Source organism: Colias croceus, chromosome 25 (assembly GCF_905220415.1).
Source record: "Colias croceus chromosome 25, ilColCroc2.1".
Taxonomy (NCBI): Eukaryota; Metazoa; Arthropoda; class Insecta; order Lepidoptera; family Pieridae; genus Colias; species Colias croceus.
In genome coordinates this window covers 5,532,612-5,556,464 of record NC_059561.1, presented here as the reverse complement: position 1 = coordinate 5,556,464, position 23,853 = coordinate 5,532,612, and the positions used below count along the sequence as shown (strand labels likewise).

General features: G+C 32.7%; 1 protein-coding gene and 1 long non-coding RNA gene across 2 annotated transcripts in view; both read right to left on the bottom strand.

The window, feature by feature from the left end:
• The window catches only part of LOC123703065 (plectin), a 41,668-nt gene extending 20,391 nt beyond the window's left edge, over positions 1-21,277 (bottom strand). The window contains exon 1 of the mRNA XM_045650943.1: positions 21,023-21,277. Within this exon, the coding sequence (XP_045506899.1) occupies positions 21,023-21,145 (123 nt within the window). The 5' untranslated portion in view covers positions 21,146-21,277. The remainder of the gene's footprint in view (positions 1-21,022) is intronic.
• Positions 37-1,845, bottom strand: LOC123703066. Its single transcript, XR_006752948.1, has 2 exons — positions 1,219-1,845; positions 37-890 (listed from the first exon to the last, which is right to left on the bottom strand). It is a non-coding gene; the product is annotated as an uncharacterized LOC123703066 (long non-coding RNA).
• Positions 21,278-23,853: the final 2,576 nt, after the last annotated feature.

Here is a 23,853-nt window from a genome sequence, read left to right as displayed (position 1 = left end):
TTTAGTGCGTCAGGGTGGAGAAAAAATACAACTCTGTTATTATTACACTTTACCTTTTATCATTAAATTAAATAAGCCAGTCGCACATATTTTGGCTTTTATATTAATTACAGTCTTATATCTTATAATCACCATTAGAAGCACAAGCTTTTTTTAAGTTTAACAGTAATTTATTTACAATTTTAGTCAACTCTGTTACTTTATGAATAATAACAAACCTTAAATTCTACACTACTCCATGAAATATCTGTAAATTAACAGCTAATTACAACATATAACCGCTTCATTAACTGACAAATTAACCTATTGTAATTTAGCAGTATTATATTGAATAGCTTTTCCTAAATTTCGTAACTAAGTTCTTTAATCTTCGGGACACGAAAGTAACAGAGTTGTAACACAGTAACTTAGTTGTTCTTTTTGTACTATAAGTGAATAAATTGCATACTTTTGATATGTCGTCACGTTCGAAAAGATTGATTTTGGTTCTAAAAACATTTTTCTTACATGTGGGCTGATTTTTTTCATATGAAACTTTGATCCACAGCAAGACACTCTTGTATAATTTGTATTTCCTGCCTAGACATTTTAACGGCCTTCTTGTCGAATATTTTATCAATAGCATACTTTTCCTTCAGATTCTTAACTTTTTCATGGCCATTTTTAATAGCATTTACTGGATTTTCTGGATTGCCGTCCTTATTTTTAGACTTCTTTCGTTTTTCTCTGTTGCATTGTTTTTTATACGTCTCCTATCTCTTGTTAACTGTTTCTAATTGTTACTTAAATTTTATATAACCTGTAAATAACTTCGATCTGTTTCTGTTAACTTGCTTGCTTCTCAGCTGGCGTAGAAGGCATTTTAAGGGCGTTAATAACGGCAGAATAGCCTGTAACAATATCTTCAAGGTTATATTTAATTAAATATGATTTATTTACATATAACAACTCAAAATTACTTTGGGAAACCGATTCTTAAGAAAAAAAATTATTACAAATATAAAATTTCAAACAAAAGTTACAGAATACATGCTTACTCAACTCTGTTACCATGAGCTAAGTAACAGAATGATGATAACAGAGTTGTAAATTTTACATTCTAAAAGACATAAATCATAGAATAATGCATTTAGTTATTTTTTTATTTCAAATTGAGCATAATTACCCCTTAAACAACAAAGTGAACGTAAGTTAATAGAAAAAAACGGTTTTACTTACTTTAATAGGTAGGTAACAATGTTGATGCGGAATAAAAACACGCGGCACGTTCAGCGCCACGCGGTCGACTGAGATTCAATGTACCCCTCCCCCAGACCTAACGAACGACCACAATGGCTGCAGAAACCTCGCTCAAGCTAATAGAAAGTCGAAAACAGCGCCACCTCTATTTTGAGTAATGATTTATTTAGTAACATAGTAGTGCACACGATTCCAAACACTACGTGGGACAAAGTTAAAATATTTTTTATAAAATAAATCTTAGCACTGATCGGGTTGAAAATGTACTTTTAGAAATATTCGCAATATTCTGTTTATAGTAATATTTTAATTGATGTGGGTTGGTATATTGGAAATTGTAGTTATTTTATATTTTCTGTAACGAAGTGCTACTTGGGACAGGTCAAATTTGTATGGAAAACCCTTCTGTTACCAGAAAAAACCACAATGTTACTTTAAAAAATAAAATAAAAAATGAAAACTAAGTCTTTATTTTATTAATATCTGTTTATTAATGCGATTAAGTTTGTATTTGCTGTAAGTTTTTAGTGACAGTTAATTTTTTAATGGTATAGAAGTAAAAAAGTTTTGAGGGACAAGTTAACCTGCGCAAAATTTGACAATGACCCATATATGAATACGAATAGCAATAGTTTTTAGTCGAGAATACGGGACATTTTATTTTCATCATATCCATCATGGAGTTCACATAAATTATTAAATCGCTAGCGAAAACGACTATGACGTTTTTAAGCTTTATAAAAGTAACAAAATAATGTATTATGCTTATTAAAATAATCTAATAATTATCATGAACCTTTAGTGCACTATACAAATAATCACATTCACGATCGAAAAATCCAACAGCATTACCCTGAAGATCCTTTAACCATTTTACCGTTTTACCAATAAAAATGGCAAATTCATTTTCAAAATACTGGCAACATACGTTGAAGTTTTGTATTCCTTCTTAGCTGTAATTATTATTCGTATTAGGACCGATTTTTCAATGCCCAGATAAACAGTCTAATAACTACCCCTCGAATAGATTTATTCAATTGCTTATCTAACTCATAACGGCTCGCCTATTTTTCAATCGTGATTTATTTGATGAATAACTATCTGACCAAATATTTCCATATTGGCAGCTCTGCTCTTGGAGTGGCGAAACAAACATATTAAATTAGTCAGGTTAGAGCGGGATAGAGTCAACTTGCAATATGTCAACAACCGTCATTATGACTCACGTCAGGAGTGCATTTTAAGTTTATCTTGTGTTCTATGATTGTTGATTATTGTTTTGATTCGAGTAAAGAGTTTTGATTAAATTTGTGTTAAAATTTATATATTTTACGATGGAAACGACATAAAGGCAGCGTCCGGCAAATTTTCAATGGCATGATCATCAGTAGGAACTATCAAAAGATCAATTTCAATATGATTTTAATTGATAATTATTTTATAGAAAGAGGCTTTATTGTAAAAATTCTACGCTCTATGTTATTACATACGAAAATATCCCAAATTTGACGCGTCAGTTGTCAACTCAAACGTCTAATCGTCGAATAGCACGCTATCTGGCCGTTGGAGCAGCAGATAGATTTATTCCTCAAATAACGTAGTTATTCGATAGATAAGTCCTATTCGTCTATTGAAAAATTGAATATTTTGTTAACTGAAGAATAAAGTCTATCTAGCTGTTTATCTGGGCATTGAAAAATCAGCCCTTAAAGAAATAAATCAGCCAAATAATCTACAGAAAACCTGTGAAACGATGTTTTATCTTTTTTTTTGTTTTCGGGAACAAATTTTACAGCGTTTTATTATCACAAGACGGCATTTTTTTACTAAAATTGCAAACCCTTTTTGACGTATTGCATGACACTATATGCGCTATAGCACTGGTGCAGCGACGTATTTGTTTTTGATTTCGTATTTTCTTTGACAAGGGCGACGGGCGGTTGTCATGCTCCATCTGTACTTTATTTTGTAATCTAAGGAAGTTTCCCTACTGGTTGTATCTGTATAGTGTCGTCATTATCTTCAACATACGAATAATTGTCATTAACCTCACGAGCGTCATTCGTTATAAGTTCGTTATATAACCTCCCCTCTGCCGAATTTTATTGGTCGATATTTTCAAGGGCTTCGTTAAACATTAATATAACACTTCCTGAAATGTCGAAACGAAGGTTGTATTAGATATTTATTCGTTTCCCGACCAATGAAATGATTGGCATTGGTTTTTGTGTTTTATATAAGCATGTTTTTGAAGTGAAACTTCTTTAGGCGCGTTGAGAGTAAAATTTCAAAGTCGCGTCATGACAATACCGTCACGTCATGGAGTAAGGCGACGATTTTGGTATCTTTAAAACTTGCCAAAGATGTTTCACTTCTGACAAGTGTGATCGGCACATATTCATGTAGAAAGTCTACATCTTTTTGTAGAGACTGGATAAATGGGAATGTGCAATTTATACAACTATAAAAAGCCGTTTTTATAGTCGAATGAATAGTTAATTCTATTCTTATATTTTGCGGTAAAAGTCGACAGAATGAGAAGATTGAATATCAACCACTGAACGATCTTAGTAATTATTATAAGTCTTATTTAAACATTTTATCTCTCTATGGATTAATTTATAATCTTCTCAAAGCTTGGAGTTTCATTCATTCATAATATTAAAAAACAATAGCACACTTCTAAATATAAGCATTCAAGACTTCAAAAGATTTTTTTTTCCGTCAACACTTAAAGGCCCTACTCACGGTTCAACACAACCAACAATCTGCTGAAACAATTTGTTGCAGTCGCGATTGAGCGTTCTCTACTCACGATTCATCCAACCCTCAATCTGATGACACAATTTCATTCCGCGATTGCTTGCCACAACGTGTGCACGTCACGTTGATGCCTGGCCTGATGCTAAACCTCAACGCAATAATACGCATTATTAATGGATATATGTACTAATTTATGAAATATAAGATAATTATCTTTGTAAAGCTTGTATTTTTTTCCAATTTTATTGATAGATTTCAAGGGCTATAAAGTATAAACGGCTATAAAATATAAACATCTTCCTCAAATATGTAAAAATGTCTTTCCCGCGTTTATCTCAAAACCGCCATTTTGCGATTAACGCGGCAGCGCGATTGAGCCGAGATTGGAACAATCACAATACTCACGTTTCAACACGCACACAATCTGCTGAGACAATTTGTCGGGTTGCTTCCGCGCCGATCCAATACGCAACATGTTGGGTTACGCCCCCAACGTGCCCTCAACTATACTATTCACGACACAATCTGTCAGCTCACTGCAGATTGTGTCAGCAGATTGTTACTGAAATTGAATCGTGAGTAGGCTACTTTACTTCAAAGTGGCAAAACTCAGTGTTGCCCGTTAATAAAAGGATTTCCTTGCCTTATTCTCGGTTTGTGCAGTCTGTAGAGGCTGTGGATTGCCACTTTAAAGCAAGATGGCGGACGCTGACCCGAATAAACTTTAAGATAATATTTGACAGTAGGTGAAAATGGAAGCTCTACTCTCAAATATTTAGGTAATTGTGAAATGTGTAGTGCTTTTGTACACTAATATAGAACTGTATTTCCAGAGATAATATACGTAAGTAAGTCTTGATTTTAAAGACGCTATATTTGTACAGGAATTTCCTGTAGTAACCTGCTTTGAGTACGAGTATTTCACATTTAATTACTACTTAGAAACTAATTTATTTCTGTTATGATGTGATAATATTAAATAAAGATATGGAAAATACTGGATATATTAAATCCTTCTGTTATACTCTACATTTTAATTAACAGACAGACAATGTAGCCGTATTTGCGTCATTAATTTAAAAACTTCTAAACACATATCTGTGTGTAAGAGGCCCATAGTAAAATATTCAAGGAATTAGCATGCTAATCGTTCATTAATTATGATGGCAATCCACGTTTTGCGAATGTTTTAGACAATGATATTTTAATTAACGTGATTTTAATAGGAAACCTTACAGGATATTTCCTTTGATGTTCTATCGTTATTGTTCCATTTGTACCTTGATAGGATAATATAATTAGAGACTAATAAACGAAATGAAATAAAATAAAAAGGATTTTAGATAAGCATTGTGATAACAAATCTATTGTTCTTACAAAATTCTCTAAAATCTGTGTTAATTACAAATCACATTCAAACTTCAAATATGCGAAATCAACAATAAAATCGTTAACAATAACCGGGACAATTATTAGTACGCTAGTAGTACCACCCCTACACAGATGGCGCTAGCCGCGCGCGTCATTGATCGCCCCAAAATAGTACAACCGGTTACGCAACCATTCAATCGTGCCTATTTCTTATCTGTGATCCTAATGGCCGTTGAAATTAAAAAAGTGCACTTGACGTTTCTGTGTTGCCAGTTTATAAATAGACACGAGAAATGAAATTGGAGTTTGTTAATCAATTTCTAATTTAACTTACAGTCTTATAGAGCGGAAATTAAAGCAACATTGTAAGAATCATTGTTAGTTTTCTTATTTATTGAATTAATATAACAAGATACTGCAATACATATTTTTTTCAGAGGTGTGGCAGGTGCATATTTCAACAATTTACGGTTTAGAGATGATCAAATATCATGAGACTTTGATTGCTAAAACAATGGCTTAAAATGTATAATTCTACAATTTCAATGATTCTCCATAAAGCGTTTATTGCGTCCTCTAACCACAGCGTATAGCCAATCGGTGATACCGAGTTTCGCAATATTTTTTATGGCAACATTAAATTCTTTTATCGTATCGTAAAAGTACAACGGTGATTGGGAATTCTGTACTTTTTGTATGGAACGTTTCCTAGAATCGTTGTAATTTTCGCTACCAGTACGGATTAGGTTTGCTAAAACCGGTAAAAATTTTCTTTCCTATCTATACTATAGAAACAGAATTATGAAAATGCCTTCAAATTTTTTGGGGTCAGAATATTTTACGTTTATGCTTTTTTAGGTTTTTATATTAGAATGTTGTTTATTATAGAGTTTGGGCTAAGACGTAGAAACTAATCTATCATTTTTTATTTGCGAAAATCCTTTGCAGCACTATTAAGGTAGTGCAAAAAATCCTGTGTGGGATTAACAAAATTTTAAACGAAAATTCATCATAATCAATACTGCCATTTTACAAGAAAATGGACGATGTATTTGCTAATGGACGATGGTTTAGCTTGTAATTTCACACCCGTGTCACACGAATATAAATAACCTAGTACTAATCCAGACTAGGTATATCGTATCTCTGAATTTTGATACAGATTGATCAGCCGGTGAAAAAGTATCATCCATCATAAGTGTAAACATCAGCTATCCATCTTCATAAACTTTCACGTTTATAATATAATCTGTGTCATAATAGTACGGAAATAATATTGTAATACTGTGATAGTACTATGCGATACAAGCTGTTCTGTGGATTACCTACCTTTTTACGTCAATTGTCATTTGAAAAATACGATTTTTTTTTGTTATTATGGATCTAACAATACCTTAATACATACAATTAACAAACATACCTACGTAATATCGTAACTAACATTAGGTATTATTAATTGGTTTGAATTGACAGCAGACCGATGACGTCACAATATGGCGCTAAGTCGAACCTATTCTTATTTGTAATGACGCGTAATTCATATCTCACTCTACTCATTATGACTAGGTACGCCTCGCCAACGTTTAGTGAATCATAACAAAAAATACTTTTCGTCATAGTATAATAAAAGTCGCTGACTGTCCGTCCCAACTGATTATGAAGCGGTTTTTTTAAATAGATGGATTGGTTCTTGAGGAAGGTTTTAGGATATCATTTGTTAAGCTACAAAACGGGCAAAGCCGTGCGCGTAAAACTAGTATTATAATACGTCCTTCAAACAAAATATAAATAAGCACAGGTTACTAAATAGTTGCTACGTACTTTAACTTATAGGAGTATTCTAGCTTCATACAGAAGTTATTCCCACCGGGTTTTACCCAACTAAGTAATATCCTCGATTGCTAGCGCTATGTTAACACGTATGAAACCATCAGGTGATTTTTATAAAGCTTTTAGATTGAAGGATGTTTGAAATCTGAGTGTATTTTAGTGACAGGGTTGTTGAAATTGTTCAATCTATAAGAAATTTTGATGTGGTTTCGAAAATGTTAAGGATTGTGCAGTAAAAATATATTTTATTATTTTTTTTTATATTAATTTATCATCATTAACTAATGATCATAATAAATAGCATCCAAAATATGATATATGAGATAAACAATAGAAATAATTCGAGGCGGGATTTGAACGGGTTTCTATTTATTTGAATTTCATTCTTTAACTATTATTCTTCTTCTAGAACACAGATAACACAGCTCAACAAAAAAACAATTTTTTTTTGTTGCCCTGGATATTTCTACAGATTTATATATTTCAAGTACCCAGTTTGCGAATGTAATCATTAAAATTATTTAATTGGCTCTAGTTTTTTTTTAATTTGGATTTTCATATATAAAAATTTCTTACGGCCCTTCAGAGTACGGGTTACTAACAAGTGTTTATTTTTAGGTGAATTACGTTTTCTGCACATTTATTCGCTCAGCCCTATTCTATAAAACTGACTGTAGAATATCAGAATAATAAATGGTTTCTGTAAAAAAACATTTTTATGAACAACAATGTTCGGTTTGTATTGAGTTAAAGAAACCCAGTAGCACTTGGTCAGCAAAGTGGATAGGTATACGAAATTCCCTTGATGTTTTTATAAATAGAATTAGACAAAGCAAATTCATTAGGAATAATTAATAAATATGAACATTTAGGCCTTTGAGGGAATCTAGAAGTATAAGAAGAATACCCGATGGCCCTACAGGACGGGCGTGTCGACAATTGATAAAAAATGAAAATTTAACAAAATTTAATAACTGATGCTGAATGTAAATAATGGAGAGATATAGTATTAATTAATTTAAGATTAATTTAAAACACCAAATTATAAAGAAATGGCACAACAGTTGTTTAAAAAACTTCATTATTTTATGAGCAAATACGAGCATAAAGCTACACTTTGCCCACAGTCTCCTGGATAGATATCCAGTAAATCTGCGGAATTTCTGTGAGAAACAGGAAGAACACATCGAAAAAGAAGTAAAAATTATGGAATAATGGTATCAGGGTATATGGGATCGTCACATGATGGCAGATTACTGATGGTCCATAAGAAAACTATTGTCCCAAAATTAACTAAGAAGAGAAGCTTATAAAATCTATTTCCTTGTACTATTTCATAAGTTTTAATGATTTTTCTCTATTTTTATATCCATTTGAATTAATTAAATACTAAAACAAAACAATAAGTAAAATTTTGTAATAAATAAATGATGTAAAACAAATATACCTTCTATTTCATGCTGCGTTTTAGAGTCTAGTAAGAAAATTAGGATAAAAAAAAACTAGAGCCAATCTACCAAAACCATTAATAGTTCTATATATAATATGCATTAAATTATTCGAAACCACTTTCACATCCAGGGCAACAAAATCATTGTTGACCAGTGTAATCTATGAGCATGATGGTTACAATCGACCACACTAAGAAGAGTCAAGTCGCAAGTAAACCATTAATTAATAATTGTAACATGCCAATTTAATTACGATCAATGATATTATATATACATATAAAATATCATTGATTACGATATTGAATTTCTTCCAATAAATACCCTCACCCTCGATTCATGTAATTTATTGGATATATTTTATGTGTTGTAGCTTATGTACCAGAATTACACACATAAGTTTTAGAATAACTATTGCCCTTGGTTTTCTTCGCGGAAACTACGAAACACAATTATATCTCAATATTTTTCTACTATTCTACATTTGTCAAAGGTTAAAAATAATATCTTTTATAATCAATACTAATATTATAAAGCGGAAGAGTATGTGTCTTTGTTTAAACCCGCTAATCTCAAGAACTACTGGTCCGATTTGAAAAATTATTTCTGTGTTGGATAGCCCATTTATCGAGGAAGGCTATAGGCTATATATTATCAGGCTAAGACCAACAGAAGTGGAGCCACGAGAGTGAAATCGCGGAGCGTAGCAAGTTTTATAAATTCTTTCATTACTTAGTCCCATACTGTTTATATCTCACAGCTGATCGTCTCTTATTTTTAGCCTGTGATCTAACCGGGCTATTTTAATCCACATATTTATCTCAAAAGCAGATGTTTCGCATGCTTTGAAATGTTATAATAATGGCTGTTAGATAGTGAAATACTTAAAGGTGAGTATTGTATATTTCTTTCTTATTTCTATTGTTAAAGAGTAAGAAATAAATTTAATTAAGCGCGAACTAATTCATGACTCTATCGGAAATGTACGTACATAACTATGCATTAAAACAATTCAAAGTGCTTCTAAAAGAAGTCTATTTGAATAAATAAATGTTTGAATTTTAGTTTTATTGTTTATAACAAATAAAAGCAAGCAAACATCTGCATATATGTCTATAAATAAATGTATATAATATTGATATAATATTATATTTCATAATATTATATCCACTAACTTGCAGGTCTATTCAATAAAAATAATCACGCTGTTCATAGGATTTAATTTCATTAAAACACACGAAACAACCATCAGTTAATCTCAGTTTAATCTATGAGTCATTCAGAGTACCAATTAACTGAAGTTTAGTTATTCCACAGATAATACTATTTATACTAGTCATTCTCTCGGGACCAGTGATTGCGTTAGTGAGTATCTGACCTTAATATTATAATTGTATGTGAAGTATTCGTTTGTGGGTTTCAATTTTGGCTTTGATAGCGGGCTTTGTGATTCCAGAGGGATATTCAGACAATGATTTTCGTTTGAATGCAGGTATCTGGTAGGTAAGGTAGGTATAACTTAATTGTAGGAAAGTCAAAACTTTATATTGAATGTTTTTAAAAGAATACTTGGATGTGATCATAGAAATCTACAACAAGACACTAGATACAACAACAAGACACTAGATGTGATCTACAATCGATATCGAAGCCAAGAATATAGTTTTTAGAGTTTTTGTTTGTCTGTTTGTATGTCCGGGATAAACTCAAAAAGAACTGAACTTCATATTTGGTACAGAGATAACTTGAGAAATGAGAAAGGACATGGGATAAGTTTTATCCCGAAAATCTCACGTGAACGGAAACTATGCGGGTTTTTCTATGACAACGCGGGCGAAGCTGCTGGCGGAAGGCTAGTATCGAATAATTTTGGAAACTTTGTATGTACAACAAACAACAATTAAAAATAATAATCTACGTATTCCGAATTTGAACTCAACGTATTTTTATAATGACATACTCAATGACATACACAATATTTAGGTATGCAAACTTTTTTCAGACACATTCAGTTTAAAAATAAAAAAGAAAACGTAGTGAGTACAGACTATAAAATATTAAACTTGAATTAATTGGAGTGGCGAGTCTCAAGCCAAGAGGGAGTTAGTTTTTAATAAAGGTAAAGGACCTTTAAATGATAAAGCCTTTCAGATAAGTTTATATTCGACTCCTGTTTTAATTTTATTAAGTTAAGCTAACTAAACGTAACGTAACTAACTAAACTTATATCGTATCAATCTTTAACGTAAGTTTTTGATTTAAATCAAATCATTTATTTATTTCTCCTCATAATTCTCATATAAATTAATCTACATGCATACAAAATTATCAAACAACTAGTCTGAAACCTAATAAATTATATACTAAAACTTTCCTCTTGAATCACTCTATCTATTAAAAAAACGCATCAAAATCAGTTGCGTAGTTTTAAAGATTTAAGCATACAAATGGACATAAGGACAGAGAAAGCGACTTTTTCTTATACTATGTAGTGATTAGTTGGAGTTGGAGGACCTGGTGTCTGAAATGGGTTTTAACCGGTATCACAGAATACCAGGTCCCCGAATTATTAATTTTCTCCTTTTATAAACTGATTATTTTTCTGTCAGTTAAAATCGAATCGAATTAGATAATTCAAACTGGTTTTTATTGGTATACTATTTGATTTCAGCGAATTATATAGTTACCTATACCTATATACGATTTACCTACAAATAAATAATTAATCAAATACGTTCAAATGACTTACAATAGTAGCTTCAACACTTGAAGCTCATAAAACTATAATAAGGCAAGGCGAAATCAATATTTTACCAAGAATTCACTAGAACATTCTAGATAGACGTTCTAAAATGATCGCCGAGTTATTCCGCGAAGGAAACTTTAATATCACGGGGAAGCGCGAAGTATGTAATCCGAATTTATTCCAACGTAATATAGGTTTTCGTATGTACTAACATGAGATGAGAATTCTTGTACCGCGGCTTTGGAATTACGAGTTTTGCTCTTTGAAATCACGGAAAAGTGTACGTTATTTAATTAAACAAACAATGGTTTTCAATTTAAACACTTTTGTCTTACTAAAGTTTAACAAAGATCGCATTGTTTTCGAAATATGTAGTTTTATTTTACGTTCATTGGGAACAAATATATTAAAGTAAATACTATCTACTAATTTTAATTTAATTCCAATTTAATTTTATATGTACTATAGTAATTAATATAGCAAGTAAAAAACGGTAGAAAAATATTCAAAGATAATTATTATAATGGTCGTGAATGTTAAAACAAAGAACTATTTAAGCTAACAATTGTTTTAATTTATACGCTTTTAGGCACTGCTGATTCACCTTAAAAGCTCGTAGGACGCTAAAAATAATTGTTAAATAAACATGTAGGGTTTAAAATACGTAATTCACTCCCTCATAGCGACATAGTTAAAAAAATGTCGTATCTAATGTATACCGAAAACAACAAAACACGTTTGATAACAGTATTAAGTTACTCGTTCTCTATTATCGCTATAGTCTAGAAAACTAGGACATTCTGTGTCTGGAATCCCTTATTAAAGTAAGAGGTTTTATATCTGAGATCAATGAATCGGAAATTTGTTACGTAATTCACAAAGCCTGCCGAGGTTTTGTGTTTCAAAGAGATTGAGGTTTCTCCTTTTTGATTAAAGACGTCTGCCTGGATTAAAAAGGTATTAGAGGGGATTTATTTAAATTTAGGATTATAATAAAATTGCAAATTTTTGGAAATATATTACGCATGATATATTAAAATCGTTTTCTTTCATACATCACCACAAATAATATAAATTATAATACTAATCAATATTAAGGTAATCCTTATCGCAATTGATTTTTATTCATGTTTATGAATGATTGTGTGTATTTTTAAATTGCATAGGTACTTATTTTATAGTTAAAGAAAAATCAGTGATAAATATTATAAGGCAACATTAATGTACTGCATGCTACGGATAAGAAAATAGATGAAAAATGAAGATCCGAAATAAAAGGACAATACAACTTGAGTGCTACGCCTATGTCTACGCTGTAGGCTGTAGCTGCATGTCTACGGTGTAGGCTGTAGCTGCATGTCTACGCTGTAGGCTGAAGCTGCATGTCTACGCTGTAGGCTGTAGCTGCATGTCTACGCTGTAGGCTGTAGCTGCATGCATACGCTGTAGGCTGTAGGCTGTAGCTGCATGTCTACGCTGTAGGCTGTAGCTGCATGTCTACGCAGTAGGCTGTAGCTGCATGTCTACGCTGTAGGCTGAAGCTGCATGTCTACGCTGTAGGCTGTAGCTTTAAGATCTACGTGTAGGTACTTTCTAAATTAGAAATCGCTTTTTTATCAACGTTGAAAATTTGTATTTTGATTGATATTTTTAAGTAGTATATAACATAGGATTAAGTTTGTATGATAGATAATTATTGTAGTCTTGTTTAGTCTGAGTGGAAAAGAAACATGTTCTGCGTCTAAGAAAATTTTACTTAGACCCATTTGGTATCTCGATTAAAGACACTGCGTCAATGATCAAAATATCTACTGTTAGGTACTACGGATCTACTTTTAAACTATTTTGGCCGGTTCTTCTCCATAGATATGCTTTCCGAATCGGTGGTAAATGTAAAAATATGTTTCCACGATCCAAAGAAGCTTCTAGAAGAATTATTATTGATTAAATAAATGTTTAAGTTTGAAAAATGTTTAATTGACGACCCACTGCATTTAAACCTTGTTGTTAGATTAGGATTTCAGAAAAAATAATTACTAAAACAAAACGTTGCGTGAACAATGGCCGCAAAGATAAAAAGCATTTAACAATCCGGTTATCAACTCATTAGCGATTCAGGCTGTTCAGTCAACAGGTCTGCATTTTGAGCTACCAGCTACCTGTCATGGCGAGCTGGCGTCCCGCCAAAACAGGCTTACCACAGGTTAAGTAAAAACCTTTGCCAAATTGAACGAAAGGAGTGGAAGGATATAGATTATATACAGTTTAATATATAGTTTATATTATCTGTGTTAAACGTACAAGGAATTTATTAGTGTTCCTTTTACTTTGAGTTCTTGTAATAATGTGTTTTTTTTGTAGTCATCATTAAACCAAACAAGGTAATAAAATTATGGTAATATCCATACTAATATTATAAATGCGAAAGTAACTCTGTCTGTCTGTCTGTTACTCAATCACGCCTAAACTACTGAACCAATTTTCATGAAATTTGGTATGGAGATATTTTGATACCCGAGAAAGGACGTAGGCTACTTTTTATCCCGGGAAAATGACGTAATCCCGGAAATCCCACGGGAACGGGAACTATGCGAGTTTTTCAAGTAACTCTGTCTGTCTGTCTGTTACTCAATCACGCCTAAACTACTGAACCAATTTTCATTAAATTTGGTATGGAGATATTTTGATAATCCGAGAAAGGACATAGGCTACTTTTTATCCCGGGAAAATGACGCAATCCCGGCAATCCCACGGGAACGGGAACTATGCGGGTTTTTCTTTGAGTGCGCGGGCGAAGCCGCGGGCGGAAACCTATTAATTACTATAAAAAATACATATAAAAATATACCGGTTGAATTGATAACCTCCTCCTTTTTTCGGTTAAAAACGAAAATCACTAAGTAGGAGTGGATATTTATTTAAACCGATATAGATGCATATAGCGTGAAATAAAATTAAAATCTCCATTCAGTAAACTACAGTACAATAGACAACCGGAGGCTACGCAAACCAGTAATGATTCATTTCCTATGCGCTTTAAATTAAAAAAAAATAGCTCTTGTTACTGGATTAAAAAAAAGATAACGGCATTTTTATAGCCAACAAACGTTAAATAGCCTGTAAATAGTGTAAAGTCTAAATATCGACTTACGACGACGGATTTGATTATTTCGTTATTTTTATTTAAACTGCGTTTACATAGTATTTTCATGTGATTGATTTTCCATTTGTAAATTAAAAATTTTAACGGAATTTAAATGGCATTAATAACTGTGTTAATAATGTAATGAATAAATCTCGCTTATAATCCGTTTACATCTTTAATTTCTAATCTCAGTTTGTTGGGTTGTTTAACCCAGATCAAACTATATGATAACACTAGCCGCGCTCCGCGGTTTCACCCGCGTTGCTACCTTCTTGTTGGTCTCAGCCTATAGCCGTTCTCGGGAAATGGGCTATCTAACCGCGAAAGAATTTTTCAAATCGGTCCAGTAGTTCCTGAGATTAGCGCGTTCAAACAAACAAACTCTTCGGCTTTATAATATAAGTATAGATTTACATCCTGTATCCTTCATACAATGTTGCTTCCAGAAATCTCTTTGAAATAAGAAAAGATAAGTTTCTCCAGCGATTTTCCTAAAGTTATTCAGAACGAATAAATGTTCTGTTATAAACTTAGACGCAGTTTTATTTAGGTCGCTCTTGTTTGTTCTTGTTTGTACAAATGTATTTTCTTCGAGGAAATTCAAGAGATATCTTAATAAGGATAAAAACAGGAGAACAATTTGAAATATTATAAAATTATGGCCTATTTTGAACGGGGATGTAATTCGCTGGTGTTTATATAAGTATTTGGTCTTGGGTGAATAAATAATTCTTGGTTTAAAGATAATAGTGGCGATAGATGCTGTTCTATAAGCTTAGAATAAATAATGAATAATTAAATCACTACATAGTATAAAACAAAGTCTCTTTCTATGTCCCTTTGTATGCTTAAATCTTTAAAACTACGCAACGGATTGTGATGCGGTTTTTTTAATAGATAGAGTGATTCAAGAGGGAGGTTTTAGTATATAATTTATTAGGTTTTAGACAAAGCGGGTGAAGCCGCGGGTAGTAAGCTAGAACAATAAAGATAAGATTCCTTACTGAACTATGTTATAATATCTCTGAATAGACATGGGCTTCTTAAGATTTGTTGATAATATTACCTACTTGTAAAAATAAAAAAAAAACATTTAGTAACACGAAAACTATAATTTTCTATTCGGATTGTTTATTTAGGATAAATAAGAAATAAAAATTTTAAATTATCAATGAAATGACGTACAAACTTATACAAGTAATCTTTGTACACTTTTTGTTATATTAAAAAAAAAGATCTCTACTTTAAAAGAATAACTCAACCAAGAAATTCCATTTACTTAATATTTTAATAATATAAACCTAATGTCTAGAACATACAATGTAAACTTGCCTTTATCTAGGCTACAGTCTAGACGAAGTATGGCGTCTGAAATTTTTATCTTATTCCTTTGGAAATATGCCAATAGGATATAGGTCTAAAGCCTATTTTATGCCAAAGTTCCTTAAAATAGGAGCAGTAATAAATTATAGTGATGTCCTATTATTCAGACCCATAAAAAACTATGCCAAGATCTTTTGTTCTCGACGTTTAATGAATATTTTTATGTATATATAGTTACACTAGCTGTGCTTCGCGGTTTTACCCGCAGTGCTCCGCTCCTGGTGGTCTTAGCGTGATGATATATAGCTAGCCTTCCTCGATAAATGAGATATCTAACACCGAAAGAATTTTTGAAATCGGACCAGTACTTCCTGAGATTAGGGCGTTCAAAAAAACATAGAAAACTCTTCAGCTTTATAATATGTAGTACAGTTTATCTGCCATATAAATACTACTATGAAGACCAACTGGTAAAATATTACTCCAATTTTTTATTAATATGGGAGTTATGTTTGTTGCTCAACATTGATGTTTTAATTCTAGCCAATTATCGCTCTATTAAGCTATTTTAGCTAACAAGAAGGTTATTTCTGTTCAAGAACGATAAAACGGAACGAAATAATGTTCGGTAGTAAAATGAAGTGTGCTTATTATGAATAATAGCTTATTTATGACAGTTCTGTTTAAGCACCAATCACTAATTCCCTCCTCTTCTAGGTTATGCGGACAATTAAATGTCAAATTTAACAGTAATGACACTAGACTTGGCTGTATGGATGTGGTCCTTTACCATATTATACTTTTTTATTTTTAAACGATACGTTTTAAACTCTTTTATTTAATAAAATAAACTTTTGAAGTACTTAACAATCGTCAAGAACAACAATTATTTATTACTACCGGTTCGGAACTTCGGAAGGCTATTCTACAGAGTTATGCTTTTTAAAGAAGAAGAAGAAGTTTAACAGGGTTGTAACTTGCAGACATATTTGCAGAAATGAATAATGTGAGCAGTCTTAATAGAAAGAAAGCTCCTTAAAATGTATTTGTGTTTTAATTTCTGATAGCTATCATACGACTTTTAAGTTATAATAATATATTTTATACACAATATAACCGTGTAAACAGCCGATCAATACTACCTTACCTAATTCTAAATTCCGTTGTAAATTTTATAAGATTCGGTAAAAAAAACTTAAAAAAATATCTATGTTATCTGATATATAAAATGTAATAACCAAGTATTCAAATCAAGCATTCTGTACGCGACACCAAATGAAAAATTTTTCAGCGCATTGCAGGCTCACAATTGTAAGCCACATTCGCAGATTCATTTATATTCAACGAGTAGGAGCCATTTTTGCTTGAACGATGATATTGTAATATGTATTATAGTTGACGTTCGTATTGTCTCGATGTTCGAAATTGTGCGATAGGGCGGGTATTTTTTGGTGTTTGAGAAATCTTATATGATAAAGATTCACAATATAATATAGCTTTTTCGTATAAAATAATTAGATTGTAGTGGTAAAATGCCATAGTTTTACTAGCTGTCAATATTTAAACGATACTTAGTGTTAATTGACCGCCACCTTGGTATAGTGGTTGACGAGTGAGCGTAATACCGAGGGGTCCTGGGTTCGATTCCCGGTGGAGACGAAGAAAAAAAATGTCTCGGACTGGCAGAACACAGAAGGCTGATCACCTACTTGTCCCTAAAGAAAATCGCTCAGTGAAACAGATGTATAATGCATTTGCCCCTTACCCCACTAGGGGACACGGGACTTCACTTAGTGTTAATTAAAATAAGCTCTACATAAAGCTTTACATTTAGGAAATTGATCTGTGAAATATATGTTAATTGAATTTTAATTAATATTTCCCATTTACTTACAAAATATTAACTTTGAGTATCTTCTATAAAATAACGACTAATAACGCTTTATTCTTTTACAGGATAAATATTGCATAGTTACAATCGATTATCTATATTGGCTGTCAAAAACAGATACCTCTCTGGGTTTGCTAATTGTATATAATTTTTAATAATAAAACCGGAATAAAATGAGATAATAATTCGATGTTTATAAACAATTTTTCTCCTTATAAATAGTTATAAGCAGAAGAATTGATATAAAATTATTGGAATTCTCTATGATATTCAAAATAGTATCTAATACTAGATTATCGAGGTGAACGTTTGAAGCGTTGTAAATAAACCGATAGTGACAGGAATCCGATTACATTAATAGTTTTATTTTATTGATTTTACTTGTGACATCTTCACGTATTACTTAGGTTACGATATCAATAATAATAAATATACTCAAAAAAAGACGTGTAGCACTCGGGGACTGCCGCGGTAAAGCTATTGCATTCAAGCCACACCTCCGTGGCGGCGGAGTGGGGAGCGTGAGGTTTTTTTTCGTTACGGAATTTCTGAATTCAGTCCCCGCGCTCAAGGCCCGCGATAGAAGCTACACAATTGCTTAACAATAAAAAGCACGCTCAAACTGATAAAATTATTGTAGTGTCATCGCTCCTTGATAAGTGTACGAAGTTTGAATTATCTGTCCGTTTAAAGTGGGTAAAAATCAAGTCTAAAGGAGTCAGTTACAGTAACACACAGGTGAAGCTTAAAAGTATGTTAAAAACAGATTTCTTATGGTATAGAAAGCAAATGGTATATCAGCAGTTAAATAAATAACATAATAATTGCTGCGTGAAATGAACTCATGACCTAAAAAGGTTTTATTACATACCTACTATAGATCCTGGCACTAGTTTTAATGAGAGCTACATAAGTTAAAGGTGCCGTTTTCATCATACTTAATTATGGAATAACTCGAGACTTATTAAAATTCACAAGATGCTTTGTAACAAGCATAAATATAGATATATGTATAATTGTATTGTGTGCTAATCGTGTTTAATATTGTGGAGTCAAATAAATGATTTTTCTTTCTTTCTTTCTATATCAGATAAAAATTATACAATATGCAACATTTTGTAACTTTAGTTTACACAAAATCTTAAAAATCTGCGGACGCCTTGCATTTTCTAGTCTGAAAAGAGCGGATTGCAGACGATTAAACATTTCTTGTTATAAATTGGAATATGAATTAATTTTTAGCTAGGTTTACCGTATGTGGAACCATATTATATATGCATATTATTGGGTCTGATTATAATCAACTGTGTCATCAGGAAATATATTAATAAGGACATTTTCATCACAGGTGGTTCAAAATAATTATCGTTCTTTTTATCTCTATCAAGAGCCAAAAGACTTTTATAATTTGATCAAGGTTTTGGACTTCTTACAATCATGAATATTTTCACTAGCCTCATCGCCAAAGTAAGCTACTATTCCCTACTAGAAGATATGAATTTACATTAAAAATTGAGTATGTATAAGCACATTGTACCCAAACTATAAACGTATATCGCTGACATCTGTTCATATACATTATATATTACCTTATCGTTACGTAACAGTGATCTCATTATAGTACAAGGCATTGACTTTCTGTATGGTATGGTGACTGATTGTATCATTTTATTGGTTGTTAATGATCATATGAAGTGCACTTTAATATAGGCTCGTCTTTGTTTTATTGTTTCAATAATGTACTTTTACTTTTGTTACGTTATAAATAAATCCAAATTTAATATAATTTTTATTTCATATATTATTTCTTTACTTTGTACATCGTACTATAATATGAATACGAGTTAAAGTTCTTCCTAAAACGATACGATTTTTTATATTTTACGGCAATACCAGTTAATTAAACTCAGGAAATTACAACATACCTAACCTGTAAAATTATAAACCAACCTGTTTAAAAGGATATTTTTTTAACTCATCTTAAAATTAAATGCCGTAATCTGATAAAAACATTATATAATATCATTATTTTAATAGACGCAAGCAGAACCACGCCTCATAACTATCTCCTAGTTATAGACTAGAGAACTTTAAAAATGTGCACGGCAAAGCACGTCAGCAATTTCGCGAATTCATTCAGCGAACTTCAAGAGCTTTCAACATTTAGTAATTAATGTTTTGCACTCAATACCTGCCGTGGAATTTTCATAACGTGATTATTTCAAGGCGTAGTTCTTGTAGTTTTTATTTGAAATGTCGTTGAACTTTCGTATTGGGTCGAATCTTTGGTTTGTAGTAGTTATTTTTTTTTATTAGAAAATATAATAGCAGAGTAAATTTTCAGGGTTATGTATGAAAAAGATGTAGATCTAAAAGGTAAGAATGGGTTTGGATAATATAATTGATATCGAGTTGTGTTTTCGACTAATTGCCCTTAAATATAGCGTAATTTAGTACTGACGAATACGTCATAAAGAAGAGATTTTGATATATTTTAAACATACAATTATAATATTTAAAAGTTATACCTTTGAAATAAAATTTATTTTTATGAATAAATGAAATGTTTGGTATACCTACCCAATATCTTGTCTTTTTTTAAACATACTTTATATTATCTACCTACTCAAAAAATAAACTCTCTTTTAGCGAAATTGCGTAGGTATAAGGACATCAATTATATTTTATTCGTAGAGGTTATCAAGTTGTTATGGTTATGATCATTCATAATAATTAATTATGTATAACAGTCTATGCATCATTAACAAAGTATATAGATTGTGTAGAATGTAGGTATAAATATAATATAAGAAGTATCTTGTACATCAGGCCATCTTTTTTATTTTCGAAATACTTCCAAGATTTATAACAAGCCACACCTTTAGAATAATAATTGATTTTGTATAAGAATAAGGATTAGTAACAGTAAAAATGAAAAATAATCGATTAAACAAATCGATTTATCGATATCGTAGATCCCATAATGTTCACGCTTCATCGATTTTAAAGCTAAAATATCGTAATTGGGCCACCTCGAGAGGTACTCCCATTGACCTATCAGCGTGACATCAATGGAAGGAGTTTTCAAGCATGCGTATAGCGGCCGAAGCCGAATGGCAGGCGTATAACCCGACAAATACTATGCATTGTATGAGTTCACACAAAATCCTAACTGAAAAAGGCTTATTATCGCCTACTCTACATTATCCGTGCAACAAATGTTGCCACACACAACCCCCGCTCGATTTACTGAGAAATCTACTGACCTGATTCTCCTGATTGAGCAGTTTAAGTTGGTCGTTTATAAGGCTGTATTTAGCGCTCTCCTCCTTCCGCAGCGCCCGCTCCTTCTTCAGCTCTGGGCTCCAGAACGTCTTTATGCTGTGCATGCTGGAGCCCAGCTTCTGGTTGGTCAGTTCCAGCTCCTTCTTGAGGTTGCCCAGCTCTCGCTGCAGGTCGGAATTTTGTGATTGCAGTTCTCCAAGGAATAGAGGGGGCGGTTCGCGTCGGTAGTAGTCATCTTCCGGGGGCGGCGGGGGGGCGTAGGAGCGGTCGTAGTCCCGCTCCAGCGACTGGTAGCGCAGCGGCCGCGGCCGAGCCCTGTGGTGGGCGCCGGCGGAGGCCGAGCGGCCGCGCTCGTCCGGGGCCGGGGAGGGCTCGTCATCGCGCGCGAGGTAAGGGCTGCGGCGGGACGGGCTGCGGTCCACCTGCGGGAGGCGGCCCCTCGCGCCCGACCAGTCCTGCCGGCGCCAATCCTCTCGGCACTGCGGCCGCTCCTCGTCGCCGGCGTACTCGCGGAGATACAGTTTGACGTGTTTCCCGCCTCAATTCGAACGCATTGTGCACTGGACTGGCCGGCGAGCGCGAGAACACTGGACGGGACGCCCGGAGCATCGATCGTGACGCGGGGCGCATGCGCGCCGGCTTTTGCAGCGCTGTCGTCGCTGTTTTCCTGATTTTAATCTATAATTGGTGTGAGTACGGGATGCGTTCGTGTTTTGATGTATGGTAATTTACGAGTTTAATGGTGTAGTCGACGGTTACGGCTACATTTTAGTGATATACTGAAACTACTTGAGGTTCAGGGTTTACAGTTTTGATAGAGCTCCGGGCACGTCCATTGCCTAATTAATTAATTATAAAATAAGTTCTTCATTTATTATCTATTATTATACTTCATAATCAATAAAACTTGATTGCTTATGTGCTACATAATTCATTATAATAAAAATATAAAGTTCTTTAACCATTAAAGTAAACCGCCTAGTAACTATATATAATATTGTTTATATAAAAATAATTTAACAATAAATTCTTGCATTTAATGCAATCTGAATGATATGACAATATAAAATATTTTTTTTAGCTAATAAACCATCTTTCATTCATCCTCCATTAATTTTTATAAATCATATAAAACAGAATTTAATTTCCACCTACGTCTAATTTTGTAGTACATCCTTCCTTATTCTATTTTAATAAATTTAAAAACCCGTTCTATAATGGTTATATTTAAAATCATACCATTTTTAAATATGTCACTCGTTCTATTAATAGACCCGGTTTTCAGATTCCCATTTTCCCGAGCGACGCTAGCAGCGCTCTAGCGCTTTATAACAAATTTTGCTAAGTGTCTTATTCTGTGACCCACTTAAATGTTCTACACCGTTCGCACTTCAAGTGAAACGTAGTTCTGTCTCTGTCTACCGTAAGGTCGTCGGTATGTCGGTTATAAGCGCTGCTAGTACTCTGGAACACCAGTGTAGGTTGGACGTTATCCTAAAATCCTTCAGGTTTTTAGGGCGAGCTTGATTAAATAATTTAGTCTTAGCAGTTTGTTTAAGTGTACTTAAGAACGTCAGCCTTATGGTTACATTCCTTATGTAGCGTCTTATGACTTGACTATGTATTTTTATACTTTATAAAGCGTAAGTATTCTGAGACTGAAACTTTGCTCATAAACCCGCAAGTATCTCTAAGTCGAGTATTATATTATATTATTGGATATGGGATAATGCGTATAAAATAAAATAAATTGCTGTTTGTCTTATGGATCTTGAAGATTCTGTTTTATTTTCTAATGAATTAAAAGAAAATTAATATTAGTAGCTACAAATTAATAAAACCTTAAGCAATTTAACGATATCATAATCATTTAACGATAATTAATTAACATTTACGACAATAGTCATTAATAATAACCATGCCCATTGCCATACTATAAAACAATTCTTCTTACTTACGAATTGTGTTTGGACATAACGTTTATAACTAATACAAATGTAAAAATATGTAAGCTACATGTACTACTTATTAAAATCGTAGTACATCTCGTAGCAGGTTACGACACTAGCTACGAATGTAGACGAGAGCTACTGAAAAGTGCCAAAAGCTTTGGCAACTAGTAGGCATTTACTTTGCCTTCATATTTTCTTCGCTTTACAAAGAATTAACAAACATACAATGTAGTGTTGAAAGAGAATTTGAACATGATTAACCATCTCTTATCAAAATAGTAATGAAGTCAATTTTAATACATATTACAATTGTGAAGTGTGACGATATAATTTATGTATAAAACGATACGAACGAACGAACGATAAAACGAAAAAATATTTATTTTTTCGATATCATAAACATGTAACGCAACAATATAATATTCGTAGAACTGCGCGTGCGCTGCCTGTAAACTGCTAAGATCCTCTAAAAATGCAAGCTTCGATCTGCTTCCATTATGCTGAAAACTTCAGTTCTGTTGGTGACGAAAATTTCATAGAGTAGGAAATAATATTACATTTTTATAAGCTACTAGTGGTCCGCCCCGGCTTCGCCCGTGGTACCTACATGTTTAAACTATCCTATCTCTCAAGTTGGATCGAACTGCACATGGTGTGCGAATTTTATTAAAATCGGTTAAGTGGTTTGGGAGTCCATTGAGGACAAACATTGTGACACGAGATTTATATATATTAAGATAAAAACAGTAACGAAGTCACACTGCTCTATCTTTCTAAGATTTCTTAGATAAGAGTAGCTGTTATAGGTATTAAACGTACTTATATAGACTACATTCAATACTAGCGGTCCGCCTCGGCTT